This window comes from Gymnoscopelus microlampas (genome assembly GCF_963454915.1).
Source record: "Gymnoscopelus microlampas genome assembly, chromosome: 22".
Taxonomy (NCBI): domain Eukaryota; kingdom Metazoa; phylum Chordata; class Actinopteri; order Myctophiformes; family Myctophidae; genus Gymnoscopelus; species Gymnoscopelus microlampas.
This window is the reverse complement of record NC_139959.1, coordinates 34230040-34253545: the sequence shown is the minus strand read 5'-3', so window position 1 is coordinate 34253545 and position 23506 is coordinate 34230040. Positions and strand designations below refer to the sequence as shown.

At 42.3% G+C, this 23506-nt stretch overlaps 1 protein-coding gene across 2 annotated transcripts in view; it reads left to right on the top strand.

The window, feature by feature from the left end:
* The window catches only part of LOC311038477 (serine/threonine-protein kinase RIO3-like), a 354170-nt gene that overhangs the window by 6198 nt on the left and 324466 nt on the right, over positions 1-23506 (top strand). The window contains exons 5-14 of one of the 2 annotated variants that reach the window (XR_014600057.1): positions 4945-5054; positions 5923-6066; positions 7068-7195; positions 9966-10148; positions 11632-11791; positions 12996-13076; positions 13563-13652; positions 14516-14629; positions 16457-16943; positions 21332-21697. Coding sequence is in view for 1 of the 2 variants with exons in the window: in XM_084048032.1 (XP_083904158.1) it covers positions 4945-5054; positions 5923-6066; positions 7068-7195; positions 9966-10148; positions 11632-11791; positions 12996-13076; positions 13563-13652; positions 14516-14629; positions 16457-16585 (1139 nt within the window). In the remaining variant the exon portion in view is untranslated. Of the gene's footprint in view, positions 1-4944; positions 5055-5922; positions 6067-7067; positions 7196-9965; positions 10149-11631; positions 11792-12995; positions 13077-13562; positions 13653-14515; positions 14630-16456; positions 16944-21331; positions 21698-23506 lie in introns of those variants that run through there. The other variant, XM_084048032.1, reaches the window with a different exon arrangement.

The window sequence follows — 23506 nt, the reverse complement described above, 5'->3', positions numbered from 1 at the left end:
CACGTCATGTGGCGCACGGGGCGTCAGGCCACGTGACGTCTTAGACATCATGTGGCACTGGATGAGTTATGCAGTGGTGGAAAAAGTACTCAGATATTTTACTTAAGTAAAAGTATCAATACTGCAATATAGAAATACTCTGTTAGTAAGTCTGGAATTAAACATTTAATTGAGTAAAAGTACAAAATTATTGGTTTCAAAATGTATTTAAAGTACCAAAAGTTAAACTACTAAAATGTTTGAAAATAGCCGATCTACAAGCTCACAACGCGTCGCGTTGTGAGCTTGTAGATCGTCTATTTTCAAATAGCCTTGGTATAAAATAGGGCTAAAGTGGTCACTGTGTGTTTTATAATACACTGCTCAAAAAAATAAAGGGAACACAAACATTACAATGTAACTCCAAGTCAATCACACTTCTGGGATATCAACCTGTCCAGTTAGGAAGCAGCACTGATTGTGAATCAATTCCACCTGCTGTTGTGCAAATGGAACAGACAACAGGTGGAAATGAGAGGCAATTTGCAAGCCAACCCCTATAAAGGAATGGTTTTGCAGGTGGTGGCCACAGACCATTTCCCTGTCCTCGTCCTTTCTTTTTGTAATGATTTATTTATTGACAATACACAGTGTATACATATCAATATCATATTTTTTTTTTTTCTTTTTGTAAACTGGACAGAAATAAAAAGACAAAGAATAAAGGAAAAGACATGTCACACAAAAACACAAAGAAAAAGGACAAAAAATACAGAAACAGTCCCCCCAGACCTGTCCTCGTCCTTTCTGGCTGATTTTTGGGTACTTTTGCATTTTGCCAGTGCCATCACCACTAGAGGTAGCATGAGGCAGTTTCTGCAACCCACAGAAGTTGCTCAGGTAGTGCAGCTCATCCAGGATGGCACATTAATGCACGCTGTGGCAAGAAGGTTTGCTGTGTCTCCCAGCACAGTGTCAAGAGCATGGAGGAGATACCAGGAGACAGGCCAGTACACCAGGAGACGTGGAGGGGGCCGTAGGAGGACAACAACCCAGCAGCAGGAGCGCTAACTGGTCCTTTGTGCAAGGAGGAACAGGAGGAGCACTGCCAGAGCCCTACAAAACGGCCACTAATGTGCATGTTTCTGCTCAAACTGTGAGAAACAGACTCGATGAGGGTGGTATGAGGGCCCGACGTCCACAAGTGGGGCCTGTGCTCACAGCCCAACACCGTGCAGCCCGATTTGCATTTTCCAGAGAACACCAAGATTGGCAGATTCGCCATTGGCACCCTGTGCTCTTCACAGATGAGAGCAGGTCCACACTGAGCACATGTGACAGACGTGACAGAGTCTGGAGACGCCGTGGAGAACGTTCTGCTGCATGCAACATCCTCCAGCATGAACGGTTTGGCGGTGGGTCAGTGATGGTCTGGGGAGGCATATCCTTGGAGGGCTGCACGGTGTTGGGCTGTGAGCACAGGCCCCACTTGTGGACGTCGGGCCCTCATACCACCATCTTGGAGTCTGTTTCTCACAGTTTGAGCAGAAACATGCACATTAGTTAGCCTGGTAAACCCTCCCTCCGGAAATCTCATTTCCATTTGATTTCAGAAAGGAGTCTGGTCTGAAACGCCTTTCTGCAATAATCGCTGTGGGCTGGAGTTGGGCGGGAGTAATACCGTTGACTGACAACCCCTTCAACCAATGATCGTTTTCCCCCTTCAGCCAATGAGCAGTTCATTTTGACGAGCTCCAGACTATGTGACGCAACGGGACTTTTGGGACGGCCATGCCGAAAATAGGTTGCCTTATTGGGATACATGCGTGTCACTCCCCGCCCCTGCCGGTTCTCTAAATTTATATTTTTAAATAGGCTCTGTCATGATTAATTGACCACATATATGAAGTTAAACAACTAAATTCTATCCAAACGATATCTTATAAGTAAATTCCGTGCCTCAAAAAAGAAGTTTGAAAGCGTTATAAAACTGAAAGTAAGAAGTGAAGGCACTCGCACAAACAACAATGGCTGCCGTTCGTCTTTTGTCGGCGGATCTCAGGCTGCACTCGGGTTCATTCGGGCTCACTCGAACTCGCCACCTGATTGGCCAACTGTCGCTGTCAATCACAGAACAATGAGCGACGACGCTGATAGGCTCGTCGGCTCGGCGAGCAGAGCGATTATTGGAGAAAGGCGTTTCAGACCAGACTCCTTTCTGAAATCAAATGGAAATGAGATTTCCGGAGGGAGGGTTTACCAGGCTACACATTAGTGGCCTGCTGGAGGTCGTTTTGTAGGGCTCTGGCAGTGCTCCTCCTGTTCCTTCTTGCACAAAGGACCAGTTAGCGCTCCTGCTGCTGAGTTGTCGTCCTCCTACGGCCCCACCCCACGTCTCCTGGTGTACTGGCCTGCTGTCTCCTGGTATCTCCTCCATGCTCTTGACACTGTGCTGGGAGACACAGCAAACCTTCTTGCCATAGCGTGCATTAATGTGCCATCCTGGATGAGCTGCACTACCTGAGCAACTTCTGTGGGTTGCAGAAACTGCCTCATGCTACCTCTAGTGGTGATGGCACTGGCAAAATGCAAAAGTACCCAAAAATCAGCCAGAAAGGACGAGGACAGGGAAATGGTCTGTGGCCACCACCTGCAAAACCATTCCTTTATAGGGGTTGGCTTGCAAATTGCCTCTCATTTCCACCTGTTGTCTGTTCCATTTGCACAACAGCAGGTGAAATTGATTCACAATCAGTGCTGCTTCCTAACTGGACAGGTTGATATCCCAGAAGTGTGATTGACTTGGAGTTACATTGTAATGTTTATGTGTTCCCTTTATTTTTTTGAGCAGTGTATAATAATTGATAGTTGCAAAGTAACTAGTAACTAAAGTTTTCAAAACATTTTAGTGGAGTAAAAGTATCTGTCTCTGAGATGTAGTGGAGTAGAAGTAAAAGTATTGAAAATTGGTACTTAAGTGCAGTACTTGAGTACATGTACTTAGTTACTTTACACCATTGCTATTATGCCGTGAAACTTAATCTAAAGAGCGCAGACCTCTATCTCATATAATAAAAAAATCATAATACACAAGGGGAGGCCTTAGCTGAGTGGTTAGAGAGCCCGCCTGGGGAGCCAAGAGGTCCCGGCCCCCGGTTGTCCCGGGTTGTCCCAGGTTCGATTCCAGACGAGGCCAGCGATGTGCCGAAGTGTCCCCGAGCAAGACACTGAGCCCCTAACTGCTCCCTGAGGCGCTGCCCCCGTAGCACCCACTGCTTCTGTTACTTAAGATGGGTTTCGAAGATCTACAAGCTCATAGCGCGGCACTCAGTGCCGCGCTATGAGCTTGTAGATCTGCTATTTTTGAAAAAATCTTACATTTGTGCAAATCTTTGAATATAATATATTTTTTTAATCGAACAAATACATATCTAAAAGTGTTTTCTAAATCCTAACAGTATATCAGTGGTGCTCCAACTTTTCCATGTCCAGGACCCCCAAAATGATATGTATTTAGCCGCGGACCCCCATCTCAAAATATGTTATTCCAGGGACCCCCAGAAGCACAGATCGAAGTAAAAGAAAATCACTTTAAAACATATATTCAAAGATTTGCACACATTTTCCAAAGTTTCTTCAAAAAATAGCAGATCTACAAGCTCATGGTGCGGCACTCTGTGCTGCGCTATGAGCTTGTAGATCTGCTATTTTTGAATAGCTAAAGTATAAAAATAATGGTTCAAGTGGTTACACCGTTGTGTTCCCGGCCTTAATGGATTAAGTCGCCACGACTGATTTCACTCACTTTGGATTCCATAGAAGCCAGCATTGTGTCATACACACCCCGTTGTAAGCCTGTAGATCAGCTGTTTTCGGTTTATTTGTATCTTAAGATGGAAGAGTATTTCACACGGTCTTGCTAGACATAGAATAGATTAAAGAGTGTTTGAATTGATCAAAGTAGTAGCAATGGAATACAAGTTCAGAAGCATCTTCCATAAAAAACACTAATGGTCTCAGATATTTTTCAGGTTAAAGCTTCAATCTGTGATTTCTTCACCCGGTTGGCTGTATTGTAGACAGAGCCAGAACATAGGTTTAGAATTATAATAATCTTCATCTGTTTTTACGCCTGTAGACTCCCATCCAGGACCTAAGCATAATTCTACATACTGTGCTAATTGTTTAGGAAACGTAGTGATAGTGTGGAGCAGTGTTCATTTTGACAGCACATTTTTATTTAGTTTTAGTCATAATCTTTTGAATGAAAAGTCATTTAGTTTGTCATATTTTAGTCGACTAAATATCATACAATTTATAGTCGACTAAATCTACAGTTTATTTTGTCGACAGAAATGTATTTTGTCTGGCCTTGATAGTGTCGTAATGGCATATTTTACGCTGAAAATGGCTGATCTACAAGCTCACAACTCGTCACAGTTTTTATTTCGTTTTGATTTCGTTGTCATCAGTGTAAAAAGGTAGTCGACGAACATTTTTCATCATGGTTTTAGTGGACGAAGTTAACACTAGTGTGGAGGACTCCTTTCATACTGTATCACAGATTGGAACGGCATAACAAAGACTTTTGAGTCGTGAGGTTGTTATTTTATTCGACGTGGACATCACAATCACATGCATTGTTGAAGTGTTGTAGTGAGTGCTAATTTTCAACACCCGTCTTTTCTGAATAGAAACACTAATCTAAAGTACAAAGAATTAAGCATCATTATAATCAAAATCAGACACAACACATTAACTGTGAAACAAAAGCAACATAATCATTCCAACAGAATAGTCAGAATATTCATGTGAGCACTGTTGATTTGAGTTTAACCATCATTTAAGTCCTCTGTTAAACACATGAGTATCTTTAGATAGATTTGTTTTTCTTTGCTTTAATCTCTGCATTACCTTAAAAAAGTATAACAATAATAATGTAAAACATGATTGCTTGCGTTGCAGACAAGCCTCAAGTGACGTCCAAGAAGGGTTTCATAGGGAAAGGAAAGAACATCACAACCAAACATGATGCGGTGGTGTGTGGACGCAAAAACGCTGCACGCATGGACAATGTAAGATACCTGTCTGTCTGTCTGTCTGTCTGTCTGTCTGTCTACATAACCTTTTATTTAACCGGTGCAATCACATTGAGACAAAGTCTCCAAGTGTGAACTGGAGAACAGAACAAGCACACAGCATTGCCAGACATAGAATACAGTACAATACAAATAAATAAGCCACAAGGTCCTGATGAAGAGGAAGATTTTATATTAAAATATGAGAAAAGTGAGTTGTTATTGTGATAGTGCCCCACGGATACATAAAGGACGTGTTACGAATTCTAAATGTAAGATGCAAGCCTTATTGACGGTATCAGCTGAGAACGGGGGGTAGTGTCCCCATTACAGTCGGGGCCGTAAGAAAGCAGGGGCAGAGGTATGGCGGGCCGATGCTAGGCACAATATTTGCCTCTGAGATGTAGTGGAGTAGAATTAAAAGTACTGAAAATTGGAAATACAGTAAAGTAAAAATACCTCAAAATTGTACTTAACACATTGGGTGCCAAAACCGTATATATACGGTTTTGGAAATACAACCATGGAGTTTTTTTTTTTTCCTTCACAGCACCAGGAGATATCATTTTTCGAAGATTTAGACTCCAATCCACTTCCTGGTTAACTTATGACTTCAAAAGCCTGTATCTCGGCTCCTCAAAAATGGTTAAAAATCCTGGCACTCAACGTACATTTTTTTAATAAACCTCTGGCACCCCAAGTGTTAAGTACAGTACTTAAGTAAATGTGCTTAGTTACTTTACACCACTGACTAGTACTAATAAAAAAAAAACGTACGAAAACAACGCAGACCATGTTTTGTCAAAATTTTCCCTGTCTCACTGACTGACTGCCTGTCTGTCTGTCTCTCTCTCTCTCTCTGCAGTTCGCTCCATGTGTGCATGTAGGCGACGGGTTGATCATGGATCTGAAGCTGTCCAATCAGGTTTACAACTCTCTGAAACAGCACTGTTACAGTGAGCAGAGACGCAGCGCACGACTGCACGAGAAGAAAGAGCACTCTACTGCTGTGAGCACACACACACACACACACACACACACACACACACACACACACACACACACACACACACACACACACACACACACACACACACACACACACACACACACACACACACACACACACACACACAGAAACATTTAGTTGTTTGGCTTTGTTCTTTGTCATGCCAGTGATGTTCAGACCACTCGTGGTAAGTTTATATACATGGCCCAGGCTTCCAAATATGAGTATACAGAATCTACATCTGTATCCAAAGTGTGTCATAATTATAATTATGTAGTGGTTGGTACTTTGAATATTTGTTCTTGGAAAGCCTGGTCCAGGTATAAATGAAAAACACAGCCTACGTCTAGAATCAGGACCTCCTTGTGACTCTGGTCAACAAACACAACATCAGGTGTGTTGGAGGATGCTAGCAGAGACCTTACGAGTATAGTTAAACCATTCTGCTACACTCTTCATGTGTATACATTGTATTGGGGATGCTAGCTGTGTGCGTGTGCGTGTGTGTGTGTGAGAGAGAGAGAGAGAATATAATGTGAAGCGCTTTGGAGAAAAGCTGCAGCTATAGTACATTTATATTACGCACACATTCATGCAAACGCATACATTCACACATGCATTCAAGCGCATTTATTCACATACATTCAAGCACACGCACATTCATTCACACATACATGCAAGCACACGCACATTCATTCACACATACATTCAAGCACACACATGTACATTTACACATGCAAGCAAGCACAATTCACACATACATTCATCATGCATGCAAGCGCACACATTCAAACATCAGACAAACCTCAGTCAACAAAGCTAAACCATTTGTTTCTCCCCCTGTCTCTCTGTCTCTCTGTGTGTGTGTGTCTCTCTCTCTCTGTCTCTGTGTGTGTCTCTCTCTCTCTGTCTCTGTGTGTCTCTCTGTCTCTCTCTCTCTCTCTCTCTCTCTCTCTCTCTCTCTCTCTCTCTCTCTCTCTGTCTGTCTCTCTGTCATCCAGGAACAAGCGGTAGATTCTCGTACTCGTCTGTTGATGTTTAAGATGGTGAACAGTGGGGTTCTGGAACACATCAACGGATGCATCAGCACTGGAAAAGAATCTGTTGTTTTCCACGCTAATGGAGGGAGGTGAGACATACACACACACACACACACACACACACACACACACACACACACACACACACACACACACACACAGGTGTTATTCACCCCATGAAGCCTTGAATTAATTCCTGAGCCAAGAGCAAAACTATATTTAAAACTTTTTCTTTGAACCTGGAGTCCATAAATGTGATACCGATATGGTGACAGATGAATCATGCATCCACAGACTCACTGGTGTCCTAAACCCACAGATGCCTTATCACATTGGTTCTCAAAGTGGGGTCCGGGGACCCCCAGGGGTCCTTGAGGGAGTTCCAGGGGGTCCCCAGCTAAATGATAGATTAGGCACCAAATGGACCCTTATGGGTCTGTAACTCTGAGAGTGTACAAATGGAACCAGATGCAGGTTTCCTCCCAGTGTGGAGGAAGAAGACTCGACTTTTTTCGGAGTGCAACACCCGCGCACATCCAAGCATAAAATGACTTTTCTTAGTTCTACTGGATCTCTTCTCCACTAGTCCCTCCCTACCATTTTAGTCTAGTTTTTATTTGTTGACGAATTAGTATATTTAGTCATAGTTTTAGTCATCATAGCTAAGTTTAGTTTTCGTCAGTGAAAATAAAGGTAGTCGACCAACATTTTTTGTCATAGTTTTAGTCAACAAAATGAACCTGCCTGCTCGCCCAGCTGCCGGCACTCAACGCTAATTAATGCTCTGTTGCGCGATAGTGTTGTGCGTCAAAAACGGACGAGAATAGCAGATGTACAAGCTCACGGAGGTCGCATTCGTGGCACGTCGTGAGCTTGTACGTCTGCTATTCTCTGTGCTCAAAGTGTACATAAGTATGTCTCGCTAGTGAGCGCCTCATCAGACTACACACTGGAGGACATTGAATGAACCGAAACCATCGCTCCCCAAAAGAACAGGTTTGGGGATCTGTTGGGAATTGACCCGCCTGCTGGTTCTCAATGTTTGTAAACTAATAATTGGGTCTGTGTGAAACAGATAAAGGAAATCAATCCAAATTGAGGAGTCATAAACATGCCAGGGCAAGGCTGACAGTGACTAGAAACGGCCACCAGAGAGCAGCAAAGTCCACAAACCAAGACAGTTACATGATATGAATTGGATTTACAATAATAATATTATTGTAAATATATGTATTAGACGTATCATGTCTAATACTAAATACAACTATAAACTGATATTATCAGTTTATAGTTGTACTTGTATAGAATAGTGTTTGATTGAATGTTATATGATATGAGATAGATTCACATTAATGAGAACGATTTATTCTATTAACCCATTGAGACCTGTTGCTACCTATACGTTGTTATACCTTTCAATCCGGATGCCACCTCTGTGTCTCATTAGTTGTTGCTATAATATAGTAACATCATTTTTTATTTTTAGTAAGAATTTGAACGTTTTCAGAAACCTATGGTTAGGTTTTAGAAGGCGTTTTTAGAATCGACCTCAGGTCTAAATGTGTATAATAGTGTACCAGTTTTAACCACTTCGGCCCTATACTATAGAGTTAGAGTTATAGAGGGGTTTAGAGTTATGCCTAAAATGGTAAATAAATGATGCATTTATATAGCGATTTTATCCAAAGCGCTTCACATAGATTGTACATTACATTCACCCATTCACACACACACATTCATACACCATCCTGCTCATCGGAAGCAATAGGCTCTATGCACAGCAGCCATATTGGAAAGAAATTGGGTTTCTTCTTACTTCCTTCACAGGTGTTACCAATGATACTAATGAAGGCTCTGTTCCATTCTGGTCAGGGTGCTGATATTGTGCATGTTGGCTCACTAGAAACACTCCATTTTGGTTCCCAAATGGCCCCTTATGGTGGGTGTGTAACTCTGAGAGTGTACAAATGGAACCAAATGCACCCGTAAGGGTCCATTTGGTTCCATTTGTACACTCTCAGAGTTATGGGTGGTCCTTGAAAATGAGACAACCACTGTGCCACACTAAATGGAACAGAGCCTTAATTAGTATCATTGGTAACACCTGTGAAGGAAGTGAGGAAGGGGCCCAATTAATTCCCAATATGGCCGCTGTGCATAGAGCCTATTAGGGGTTCAGTGTCTTGCTCAAAGACGCTTCGACACTAGCCTCGGAAACCCATGCCTTTTTTTTTTTTTTTGTTTCAAAAGAAAAAAAGCCTGGGGGAACCTTACAGGAATGGTGGTTTAGGAGTGGGAGTGAACCTTGTTATGTCCTAACCAATCAGAGTGCAGAGGGGCGTCGCTCCAAATTTGGTGACGTCAGCGTTCTGTGCACAGGCCGGGAGGGGAGGGGAGGCGGGGACATAGATTGGTGAAACAATAGGGAGCCGGCGTTTGATTCCAGCGCAAGGTCTGAGTCACGCCCCTCTATGCCTTGGAAAGCCTGCGTTCCTCCAGCCTACTTCGACACTAACTCTGGGGGAGCCCGGGATCGAACTGGGAAACTCGCGGTTCCCATCCGGCCGCTCTACCGGCCACTCTACCCCTGAGCCACTGCCGCCCCCATGCCTGATTTAGACTTAGTTGCAGGCCAGTGTTGTGCACAGAAAATGGCAGATCTGCAAGCTTGCACATCAGCTATTATTCGGGTTTAGGATTAGGATAAAAAATGGCACAAGAAACAAACATGAAAAATGATATTCGTAAAATCTCCGGCCTAAACTGTTGATGTCCTCACAAGCATAGTAATCTGTGTGTGTGTGTGTGTGTGTGTGTGTGTGTGTGTGTGTGTGTTTGTGTGTGTTTTCTCTCTCCCAGCCTGGAGGAGCAGAGCGTTCCAGAGGAGGTGGTGCTGAAGGTGTTTAAAACCACCCTCAACGAGTTCAAGAACAGAGACAAGTACATCAAAGACGACTACCGCTTCAGAGAGCGCTTCAGCAAGCTGAACCCCAGGAAGGTCATCAGGCTGTGGGCCGAGAAAGAGATGCACAACCTCACCAGGTCCGTACCAATAGGCTCTATGCACAGCAGCCATATTATCACTTCCTTCACAGGTGTTACCAATGACACTAATGAAGGCTGTGTTCCATTTAGTGTAGCACAGTGGTTTCCACGACCCCCATAACTCTGAGAGTGTACAAATGGAACCAAATCGACCCGTACACACCCGTAAGGGGCCATTTGGAAGCCCATGAGGGTCCCTGGACCCCAACTGTAGACCCACTGGTGTAGCAGAGTGTTTCCAGTGAGCCAACATGCACAATATCAGAACTGACTCTGTTTGCCCATGAATGGAACAGAGCCTTCATTAGTATCATTGGTAACACCTGTGAATGTCTTCATAATATGGCTGCTGTGAATAGAGCCTATTATATAGACATACACCAGTGTTCATTTCATCGACTATGATGTTGACCAGTTTTTTTTTCACTGACGAAAACTAAATAAAAACTAAGCTATGTTGACTAAAAATATGACTAAATATATTGATAATTTTGGCAACAAATAAAAACTAGACTAAAATGTTAAGGAGGGACTAGTGTAGCCTGGCATGGCCAGACTAATATCACTGCGTAAATATTAGTCTGGAATCTCTGTATGGAACCTGCATTTCCAAGGGGCGGATTAAAAAAACGTCTCTGGTGATAAACCCGCTCCATATATGCATACTGGGCCCTTATAGGCTCTATTCACAGCAGCCATATTATGAAGACATTCACAGGTGTTGCCAATGATACTAATGAAGGCTCTGTTCCATTCTTGGTCAAACAGAGTCAGGGTGCTGATATTGTGCATGTTGGCCCACTGGAAACACTCTGTTACACCAGTGGGTCTACAGTTGGGGTCCAGGGACCCTCATGGGCTTCCAAATGCCTCCCTTACAGGTGTGTAACTCTGAGAGTGTACAAATGGAACCAAATGGTCCCGTAAGGGTCCATTTGGTTCCATTTGTACACTCAGAGTTATGGGGGGTCGTGGAAACCACTGTGCTACACTAAATGGAACAGAGCCTTCATTAGTATCATTGGTAACACCTGTGAAGGAAGTGATAATATGGCTGCTGTGCATCGAGCCTATTGGTCCCTCACAACCTCGGAGGGAGAGAAATCCAATATCAACTGAGAGGGGCCAGACCTAATATGCAGAGGGCACTTTTTTTTTTCTTCAATGGCAAATTCGTCTGGAACCAGGCTAGGACTAGTGGAGAACCAGTAGAACTAATAACTAATGTCATTTTATGTTTGTTTACGCGTGCGGGTCGTAGCCCGAAAATAGTTGATCTACAAGCACACAACGCGTCGCAGATACCTACCGTAGTTTAGAATCCATTTTCCTCTCCCTCTATTGCATGCAGGTAATTAATTGCAGACTCTGTGATCTGGAAACTACGGAAGTTCATTTTACAATTTTTTTTTTTTTTTAAAGATTATTAACAATGTGTCCTTTTGTGTGTGTGTGTGTGTGTGTGTGTGTGTGTATATAGAATGAAGAAGGCGGGTATATTGTGTCCAGAGGTGGTGATGTTAAAGAAGCACATCCTGGTGATGTCCTTCATCGGTACGGCTCACATCCCCGCCCCTAAACTCAAAGACGCCATGCTGGGACCTGAGGACATGAAGACAGCCTACCACCAGGTCCTACATGTAAGACAACCTGCTGTACACCTACCATCAGGCACTGTTAACCTACACTGTACACCTACCATCAGGCACTGTTAACCTACACCGTACACCTACCGTCAGACACTGTTAACCTACACTGTACACCTACCATCAGACACTGTTAACCTACACTGTACACCTACCACCAGACACTGTTAACCTACACTGTACACCTACCATCAGACACTGTTAACCTACACCGTACACCTACCGTCAGACACTGTTAACCTACACTGTACACCTACCATCAGACACTGTTAACCTACACTGTACACCTACCATCAGACACTGTAAATGTGTACAGCAAATGTGTATGTAGTTTTAGAATACAATTCTATTTAGTTTCAGTCATATTTTAGTCATCTGAGATGTCAAAATCACAAGATTTTACAGTTGATTCAGTCGACTAAAATGTTATTTTGGTGGACCGTGATAACGTTGTAATGCCTGATTTATACTTAGCTGTGTTTTTTTTTTATTGATTGAATGCTTTATTAGTCAAAAATACACAAGGCACGGTGGTACAGAACTTTTTGTCATAGTTTTAGTCGACGGAGTCAGGTAAACCAGCATCAGGTCCTACATATACGATAATCTACACCAGGAGTATTCAACAGGGGGTCCGGGACCCCTAGGGGGTCCTCAGAGTTACTACAGGGGGTCCTCCACCCCAAACCTTAGTCTGATAGGATTCAGAGGGGAGTGAGGGAAACATTTGCCAAAAACAGCCGATCTACAAGCACACAACACCTCTCGGTGAGCTTGTAGATCAGCTGTTTTTGGCAAAGAGGTTGAAATGGTGTGAAGTACAAGCGCAACTACAAGGCGTTGTGAGCTTAGAGATCGGCTATTTTCACAATGCTTGCCCCTTTCTTAGGTCATATTTGACCAGTTTACTGTTGAGTGAGAAAACAATGTTGCACATTAAGCTATCATCATCTGGGGACCCCCCAAAACATTCATTTATACAACATTGATAATAGTGCATGAAAAAGTTTTATCTGCAACACAATTCTATACCATATGTAGTGGTTCATCTCTCTCTCAGCTAAGGGGTCCTTGCGCTGAAAAACATTGAAGACCCCTGATCTACGCTGTACACAGGGCTGTCACCATCATGACATTTGACTTACAAATATATACAAATAGTTGTACTCTCTCTCTCTCTCTCTCTCTCTCTCTCTAGATGATGCAGACTCTCTATCAGCAGTGTAACCTGGTCCATGCTGACCTCAGTGAATATAACATGCTCTGGCACGATGGCAAGGTACACTATATGTGTGTGCGTGTGTGCGCATAGTTTATTTATTTCGGTCATGATTGTTTTTAACAGAACAGTTAAACATACAGTACAGTTAAGTCAACAAGACGACTTTTGGCCCGAAAAGGTATGGGCTGAAGCAGAAGCTTATTTTGCCCAACTTTATTACCATTTATATTTCCATTTAAATTACAGTAGCCTAGAAAAAACGTAAGAGCAAACAAAAGAAAATGAAATATCATCGAAGCTTCAAATATTACACTTCAGAACAAAATAAACAAAAATGAACAACATTTCAATGTATATAATGTTGTGTATTTCCTACAGGTGTTTGTCACAGATGTATTTTCTATAACGGGTGTTTGTTGTAGATGTGAGTCAGTCACATACCAGTGTATATAATGTTGTGTATTTTCTATAACAGGTGTTTGTTATAGATGTGAGTCAGTCACATAACAGTGTGTATATAATGTTGTGTATTTTCTATATCAGGTGTTTGTTATAGATGTGAGTCAGTCAGTAGAGCCAACACACCCTCATGGTTTGGAGTTCCTCTTCAGAGATTGCCACAACGTCGCCACGGTAACCATATCCTCATTGTTTATGTGTGTAACCAATAGCTGACTGAACATACAGATTCAAATGACAATGATCTTTATTACAAAATACAAAAGGCACAATAACCATAATATTAACCCATTTAGACCGGGAACGCATCTGTGTCATTTTAAGATTCATTTGGCTACTAAAAAATAGCTGATCTACAAGCTCATAACGCGGCACTGAGTGCCGCGCTATGAGCTTGTAGATCTGCTATTTTTGAAAAATCTTGAACATTTGTGCAAATATTTGAATATATATTTTTAAAGGGAACATTTTTAGCTCAAATCCCTGGAACACTATATTTTGAGATGGGGGGGTCCGCGGCCAAATGCATATAATTTTGGGGGTCCTTGACGTGAAAAGGTTTGAGCACCACTGATATAGCAACATACGTTTTTCAGGATAGAAGGATTAGAAGACATTATTTTGTAGAATCCCCAGAAGCAAAGATTTGCACAAACTTTCCCGATTTTTGAATATCCAAAGAAATCAAAAAATGAAACAGATTATTTCCCGGTCTAAATGGGTTAATTATTATAATAATAATAAAAATGAGAGCGGTAGACTGGATCACACTATGTACTCGACTGAATACACTAACCCATTTAGACCTGTTACACCTATACGTTGTTATACCTTTCAAGCTGGGAACACCTGTATATAATAAAAGATAATGGAAGTAAATTAATCGCAATGCATCGCAAATCACAATAATCGAATCGTAGCCCTCTGAATCGAATCATCAGGTACCTACTAAACACCACATGTTTAATTGTGTGTGTGTGTGTGTGTGTGTGTGTGTGTGTGTGTGCGTGTGCGTGCGTGCGTGCGTGCGTGCGCAGTTCTTCCAGAAGCGAGGTGTGTCAGAGGCGATGAGCGTGTACGATCTATTCAACTCGGTAACAGGATTGAACCTCACCATCACTGCTGACGATGAGGCTGAGTTCATGTCCCAGGTCTGTACACACACACACACACACACACACACTTTAACCATTTATTTATGTCCACATAAAGGAGAATACATACAGGGACACAAACATTATAGCTGCAGTAAGGTCACCTTGACAAAATCATGGCATATGTTTTCATGATACAAGAAACATGTCACTCAGTACTCTATGGGTATAAGTAACAGTATAAGTACTCAGTACTCTATGGGTATAAGTAACAGTATAAGTACTCAGTACTCTATGGGTATAAGTAACAGTGTCTCCGCCATATATGGCGACTGCCAATTATAGCAGAGACGGCACAATACTTTGCCAGCCTTTTTGCCTCCTTTTTGGGCATCCTAAGTTGTTGAAGCCCTCTTAACAACTAGTCTGTGGGTATGTCCCAGGCTGCCAAATTTAAAAACAAATAGTCTGCACCTATAGACGAATCCACAGACGCGCTGCCTGTAGGCAGTCATAACTGTGGTGTCAAGCGGCTGCCGCACCGCAGCTATGATTGCCTACAGGCAGCGCGTCTGTGGATTCGTCTATAGCACAGCTCTGAGATGGTATGTAGGAGTGTTTGGTATTTAATGACCGTGGTCATTAAAGGCCTCCTAGGCTAAGGTCAAAGGTGCATGCTATCTGAAATACAGACACTTCCCTAGACTCTTCATCAACCACAACAACATCTGGTGTATTAGCACGCACGCACGCACGCACGCACACACACACACACACAGTGTATTACTATTCCCGTGAGGAATCATCATTATTTTTGGACGGCATTGGAAATGGCTGAAAGAAGCCGAACAATAGCCAACAAATAGCAGATCTGCAAGCTCACAAGTTGTGACCTTGTAGATCGGCTATTGTGTGGTGTGTGACATCGCCGCACAAGTATTTAATAGGGAAAACTCTAACCCTAACACCTCTAAATGTCCTAACCCCAACCTGAATCGTTTTCTAATTGTAAACCTATTATGTCTAAAAAAACTTTTTTTGTAACTGTAAAACAAGTGTTTGCCTTGTGAGGACCAGGAAAATGGTCCCACAATGTCTATTTCTCAAATGTTGCTATAACTCACAAGTATAGTAACACACACTCACACTCACACTCACACTCAACACTCACACACACGCCTCGCACCTTGCAACACATTAACCCATTCAATCCTTGAACACATCTGTGTCATTTTAGATTTTAGCTATAGCCATTATTTCATACTTTTATACTATTTTTGAAACATTATGAACATTTTAGCAAATCTTTGTATATATATTTTTTAAAGCAAACATTTGTAACTCAAATGTTGTGAACAAAATATTTTGAGATGGGGTTCCGTGACCAAATACATATCATTTTGGGGGTCCTTGACATGAAAAAGTTTGAGAACCACTAATATTATAGCAACAACGTTTAAAAAAAAAACTGTTAGGATTTAGACGACATTTGTAGAATCGGCCAAATTGCGCAAATGTTCACGATTTTTCTAAAAGCAGTCGTGCGATTGGAGAGATGTTCCTAATTTCAGCGCGAGTCCGACGGGAAATATAGATCGTGAGCACGGAAATTGCCTGACCAATCACACGAGATGTTTGCATCGGCGTGTCTGCGGTGGTGTTAAGCTAGTTAGACAATGTTGGAGTTGCAAGAGCAGCTGCAATGACCGTTCTATAACATCTCATTATTTTCTCTCTGTCTCTCGCTCTCTCTTTCTCTCTCCCTTTCTGTCTCTCTCTCTCTATCTCTCTCCCTCCCTCTCTCTCTCTCCATCTTTGTCTCTCTCTCTCTCTCTCTCTCTCTCTCTCTCTCTCTCTCTCTCTCTCTCTCTCTCTCTCTCTCAGATTGTAGCTCTAGAGAAGCGTAATGAAGACCACGTCCAGAGGAAAGGAAAGAAAACCTTCTCCGTCGCCCCGGGCAACGACTCCGACGACGAGGGTGGCCCTCCACTAGATCCCCACGGCGACGACTAAACGCCGGCGGCCATGTTGGAGGAGAAATAAAAAGATCCAGATGTCAGGACCACCTGAACCCCTGTCACACTTATACAGGGAGAAACCCTGCAAAACACACAGGGTGAAAGGACTTTACATTCACGGCTTCATCGTCAAATAAACAGAGGAATATACATTTTAACAGTGTGATTTTTATTTATTTATTTTTCATATTGAGAAGGGTCTAAAAAAATACTTCTAAAATATCCCCACTACATCAATGCAATGTTTTTTTTTCCCTCACCAAGATGTCCGCGGGGGAATCAGAGTACCGAAGTCCTGACGTCACTCCGTTATCCTCTGGGTCAGTGGTTCTCAACCAGTGGGTCCTCAAGCGGTGGTCCCCACATGATTTTGGGGTGGTCCCCAGATGATAGTGAACTGACAATTTAAGGACTTTTAAGGCTTTTTTAATAACAAAAAAAAAAGAAAAAAGTCATCAACAAACTATACTAAATATTAGCCAAATTGTCAAATAATAAGAAAGAGGCAAAAAAAATGAAAACAGCCGAACGCGAGGGGTTGTGAGCTTGTAGATCTGCTATTTTCACAATATTTATCTGTGGAGCGGAGTCAAACAAAATGGGGGGGTCCCCAGTTCAAATATGATTTTATTTTGGCGGGGTCACAGCCTGAAAAGGTTGAGAACCACTGCTCTGGGTCAAGTATTTTCTCTATTGAAAATCCCATAGGGTCATAGAATCGCGTCATGTAACTATGAGTGATTCTCAAACCTTTTCATGTCAAGGACCCCAAGTATTTGGCCGCGGACCCCCATCTCAAAATATTTTGCTCCAGGGACCCCCCAGAAGCAAATATTTGAGTTAAAAATGTTCGCTTTAAGATATATATATTCAAAGATTTGCACACGATTTTTCAAAAATAGCAGATATACAAGCTCATAGCGCTCATAGAGTGCCGCGCTATGAGCTTGTAGATCTGCTATTTTTGAATAGCAAAACAATTATGGTTAAAAGTGATTTAATAGAGTGAATTCATCTTAAAAGAGTAGTTCAGCCAAAATGTTCTATCATTTACTCACCCCGTGATGAGTTGAATTAGTAGAGCAGTATTTTTTTGTTTGTACAATAGTCATAAAAACACACACACACACACACACACACTTTAGAAAATAGCCGATCTACAAGCTCGCGATGCAACACTTTTGTCAAGGCTTTTTTCGATACTTTTGACTGAAACGTTAGACGTTTTGTCACATTTGTTCCAAGAAGTCACGATATGCATTTTGGGGAGTGAGAGTGTTTTGTGATAGGCTCTATGCACAGCAGCCATATTGGAAAGAAATTGGGCCTCTTCCTTACTTCCTTCACAGGTGTTACCAATGGACCCTTCGCTAAACCCCACCCCAAAAGCGATTGTCCAATGCCAGCTTAGCAACCGTTGTTAGCCTGGCACAGGTCTGGCAAACTTTCGTCACCTGGCATAGCTGTCAATGTTATTTCACACACACACACACACACACACACACACACACACAAAATCATTTGCAACATAATAGCAAGAACAGGAATACGAATACCACGATAACGCAATGGTGACTATGAACCAGCAACAGAATCCACTTACCCACAACCGGAGGGTTCTTCTCCCAAGCTGAAATCTGCGCTTAAACTGGAAGGCTATGGCTGTGCCTGCGTTGTTGAACACATACACAGCTTAACGTTGGGAAAGTTACACGACTCACTCGCCCAGGTGGTGTCAATGATTCTAATCACCGTAATCGTAACAAAATTCAGAATCCCAGCGCTGCCTGTTTCGAATTCCGCACGTTAAAGTATATTCATTCATTTGTTCGACTATTTATTAACTGCTACTGTAGTCTTACCCTGCGGTACATGAAAACTCCTGTTACAGTCATGGATCAACTTCAACCTGGTGTTTGCACTTTCTCCATTTACGGTCCGTACATCTATATAAACGTTCAGATTTCAAATATAAATTGCTTATGCTATGGCCACGGATGTTAAAATTATGCACGGGACTCAAAAGTACCCGTTAGTGATGCGCGGGTCGGGTTTTTTCATGACCCGCCCGGCGACGGAACTATGGCTCAACCCGCCCCGCGATTTTTTTTTAATTCTGTAAAATCATGGTTAGAAAATAATCCCCAAGTGTATTCAAACTTGTTTTATTGTTATTATTCTTATTCTTATTAGGAATAAAGACAAAACAAGAGCATGTGATTTTTTTTTTTTTTGCGTGTGAGTGGCTGACCCGCTCACCCGCAGCCCGCATAATTGCCTCCGAAATTCGTACTTGACCCACCCGCGCCGCGGGTTGACCCGCGGGTTACGGGTCAACCCGCGCATCACTAGTACCCGTATATTCTGTGTTGTTCAATAAAAAGCATTTTAATCCGATCGGTGGCCATTTTCTCATAGAGTTATAATGTATCAGAGTGCAATACACCTACCAACCGATAGGGTCGCTTAGTTGAACGCATATGGAGAAAATGGCCACCGATCAGATTAAAATGCTTTTTATTGAACAATACGGATGATACGGGTACTTTTGAGAACCCGTACATAAATGTAACATCTGTGGCCATGGGATAAGCACTTTATATTTTAAATATGAACGTTTCTGTAGATGTACAGGCCGTAAATGGAGAAAGTGCAAACACCAGGTTGAAGTTCATCCATGACGGTCGAGACAGTCGACCGTCGTGTATCCATGGCTATTACTCCCTCTAACATTTCCCGTGTTTTTAGTTCATTGAAATAATGTCATGCACATTTGTCCAGTGCATAGCCTACTGTAGGCCTTGTTGACTAGATTTAGAAGAGATTTTGAAGCTATTTCTGCTGAAATGATCGATTATTTTTAAGGGGAAAAGCCGTCATTTAACATGCAAGTCAATGGGTGAGAAGCAAAGTTTGCCAGGCGCTGCCAGGCCTGGGTGTGACTAACTCCGCACCACCAGTCACAGAGTGGAGTGGGTGGGGCTTAGCGAAGGGTCCATTATACTAACTAGACCATACCCGGTGAAGGGCGCCCTTCACCATACCCGGTGAAGGGCGCGCGTCCCCTCGTATATATATAAAAATTTGCTATATAAAAGAGCAAAATAGGCTTGCTATTTTCTGTTGCCCTGCAGCAGGCTTGAGTATATTTTTGATGGCATTTTACACCACTAACAACATTAATCAGAGAATCACACGTCTTTGTCACAACTCGTGTTTTGTCTTTTTTAACCAACACAGTACAAAGTACTGGACACACAGATGACACACAGGTCATAGATGACTCAGGTCATAAACCTGGAAATACAGGAAAATAAACATTGTATTACCATATATTCATAGCATATATGATTCACAATTAAACAGCAGGTAATGTAGCACAGTCTATCACAGTAGAACCGAAATAGCAGAAAATGACTACAATACCCATGAGGCATTCTGAACCATGAGCCAACAACGCGTCGCCCCAGCTACCATTAAGTTACAGTGTCCAAGTTACAATACACAAAATACACCAAAATAATACTTTTCAATGGACTACTTGGGTAGCACTGATAATATTAACCACAGTAAGGTTCATAAAGTGTGTTGATGAAACGTTTACATTGTTGATTAAGTCACGATGACGACGTTAGCATTAGCGTTAGCCGCATGCTAGCGCCAAACGTCCGTTAGCTTAGCATCACGCTAACGGCTCATAGTAACTTGGTTTGGCTAATAAACATTAATCCCAACTAACGCCAACACAGTAATGGATGTAAACATACACAGACATGCTTTGGACATTATTATCAGGTTGCATGTTGGTGGTATGGGGTTCGTTTGGTTTGGCCTTGTTTTCATAGACCTCGTTGCTTGTTTCTCTCGCGAAACCTGTGGCCATGTTTCCCATTGAACCCGGAAAAAAACCCTACGTCCGCTGCCACTACTGCTCCCGGTTTGGCTACAATGGGAAACATGGCCACAGGCTGACTAAATAAGCGATTTAAACGGGTAGTTTCGCTGGCGACCTAAAATATTATGCAGCCGACCAAACCTTAAACATCCGTGTGGTTTAGAATCTACCATTAGTTTTGGGATACGATGTATACAAAAGGGTAAACAGCGGAGCCTTGGCGGACGTTCGCCCGATCCTGGAAGAGAACGACATAGAACCGTTCTTTATGGAGCTAATGTGCATCGTGTGTGGGGAAACAAATCTGGAGTGTTTACTTTCCACAGCAGAGAGTGGGCGGGGTCTATGGTGTAGAGTCGGTGTTGCCATGTCCGCCGATTGTAAGCGCTTTAGGGCCAATGTTGGTGTTATAGGGTTCGTTTGGTTTGGCCTCGTTTTCATAGACCTCGCTGCTTGTTTCTCTCGCGAAACCTGGCACACAACGACGCATGCGCAGTTTGATCAAGAGTCCACCCTACCACCAACCACCACCACCAACCACCAACCACCACCGTGAGCTTACTAGAATTATAATAGGATGAAGGCTCTGTTCCATTCTGGTCAAACAGAGTCAGGGTGCTGATATTGTGCATGTTGGCTCACTGGAAACACTCTGTTACACCAGTGGGTTCTCAAAGTGTGGTCCAGGGACCCTCATGGTTCCTTGTGAGGGTTCCAAATGGCCCCTTACGAGTGTGTAACTCTGAGAGTGTACACATTTGTACACTCTCAGAGTTATGGAGGTCCTTGAAATTAAAAAAGGTTTGAAAACCACTGTCACACTAAATGGAACAGAGCCTTCATTAGTATCATTGGTAACACCTGTGAAGGAAGTAAGGAAGCGGCCCAATTTCTTGCCAATATGGAAAGATTTTTTTTTTTTTTCATTTCTTTTTCTTTTATACAAACAGAAATTCTGTTCAACTCATCATACATTATAGATTTGTTTTTGTGGGTGATTGAACTACTCATTTAATTTCCTAAATCCAAACTACACCAGCTGGTTAAAGCAACCACTGGGAAGCAATGAAAGCAGCTCTTGTACTGTTGGCTTGGAAGCCTCCAGGGTTAATAATTTGATTTTAATGTTTGGCTATTATTAATAGAACCAAGTGATTTCAGCTGTGAATATGCGTGTGAGACACCCTGGTGAAAATAAATGATCATTAAAGATCAGTCTTTTTTGTCATTCTTTCAAGTATTTCCTGCCATTATTTTTTTGGGTTGAATATTTAATGATATGATATACTATATTTAAATACCCTTTTTTTTTGCGGTTTTCAAAAAATATTTTTCACAGACTCAAATGTAATGAATCACCAGGATCCTGGATGGCTTGATTCTAGGCTTAAAATAGTTGAAATAAATATTTTTGGAAATCTCTATGGGAAAAATGAATGGGGATTGGAACAATGGACCCAGAAAATGGCCGCCACTGCTATACCCTATAGACGGGTTTCCGAGCGACGTCATCACAGAGCAGAATGCGCAATCTGCGCATGCCTGGGGGTGGAAGGCGCGTTCGAAAATACAGCCCTGAGCGGCAGTGAGCGCACTGGCCAATACAAACTAATAGGCGAGTGTGCTCCGGTGCGTAATTTCCAAACGCACCCATAAGCTTCCCCCCGCAGCTGCGCGGTCATATTCCTCTCAATGTTTACTAACAGGAAACCTGTCTATAGCAGGGGTCGGCAACATTTTTGACATGAAGTGCCATGTTTTTATTTTCTTGATGAGTCAGTATGCGTTATCAACATTACATTTAATTATGACACCATATCAAAATAAAATATTTTTTGAGTTACGTAACTTTTTTTTCTTTTGAAATATTTTTTTTCACATCAGGAGGACATTGACTAACCTGACCCTGCCAGAGGTGGCGGTATTGAGTATAAGCTGTGAAACAAATGTGTGGAGCAAGCTTCTTGGATCTGGTAGCGTCAGGTTAGACATTGACTAAATAAATAAAAAAACGTATTTTAAAAGGAAAAATCCTCTCTCTCACACTTATGCCACTGTGCCAGTGGTCATCCTCCTCAGTTGCCTACCCGTGCCTAAGGTTGCCTACCCCTTTCCTATAGGCTCTATGCACAGCAGCCATATTGGAAAGACATTGGGCCTCTTCCTTCCTTCACAGATGTTGCCAGTGATACTAATGAAGGCTCTGCTGCATTTAGTGTAGCACAGAGGTTCTGAAACTTTCTCATTTCAAGGACCCCCTTAACTCTGAGAGTGTACAAATGGAACCAAATTTACAATTCACCTGTCCTTGCATGTATTATTAGTGGTGTAGTGTGATCTATCTTATCCTGCATATCATATCACATGGACAAAAAAGTGGCAAACACGCACACTCGTGCACACAAGCACACACACACACACACACACACACACACACACACACACACACACACACACACACACACACACATATATTGATGCGTAGCATGGCTACCATGCTACTTGGGTGTTCCCAATTTTGAATGGGTATATATAGCTACTAGGCTCTCCCATCTGTTTAATATGTTGAACAATGATGATCAGTATGTGAGAAAGCTTGCACGTTCTTCTCTGTTCTTGGACCTAAAACGTCGCAAGGTCCTAGCTTCCTAGGCATCAAGAGGAAACTTGATGGATGAAAGCTGGACAGTCTGGAGTGGGTATAGGGTCTATACTCTGAGGCTGTGGCCATGCAGTTAAAAAACATGAGTGAGCTCAACTGATCTCAGAACAGTATCACGGATCATCGTAAAAACATTTCATATGTGCAAAAAAGAATGACTTGACGTTTTGACAGCACATGGTTCACAGTCATTTCAATCATTTTTTGTACCTATAGTTTTTAAGTTTATTTTAGCCATATTTAAAAAATAAAATAAAGCAGCACTATGTAACTTTCCTCTTCTACCGCGGATTTGAACGTGGTTTCCTGAAAAGTGATGACATTTTGACCATTGAGCTAATAGAGCCGGCCTGCCTGCT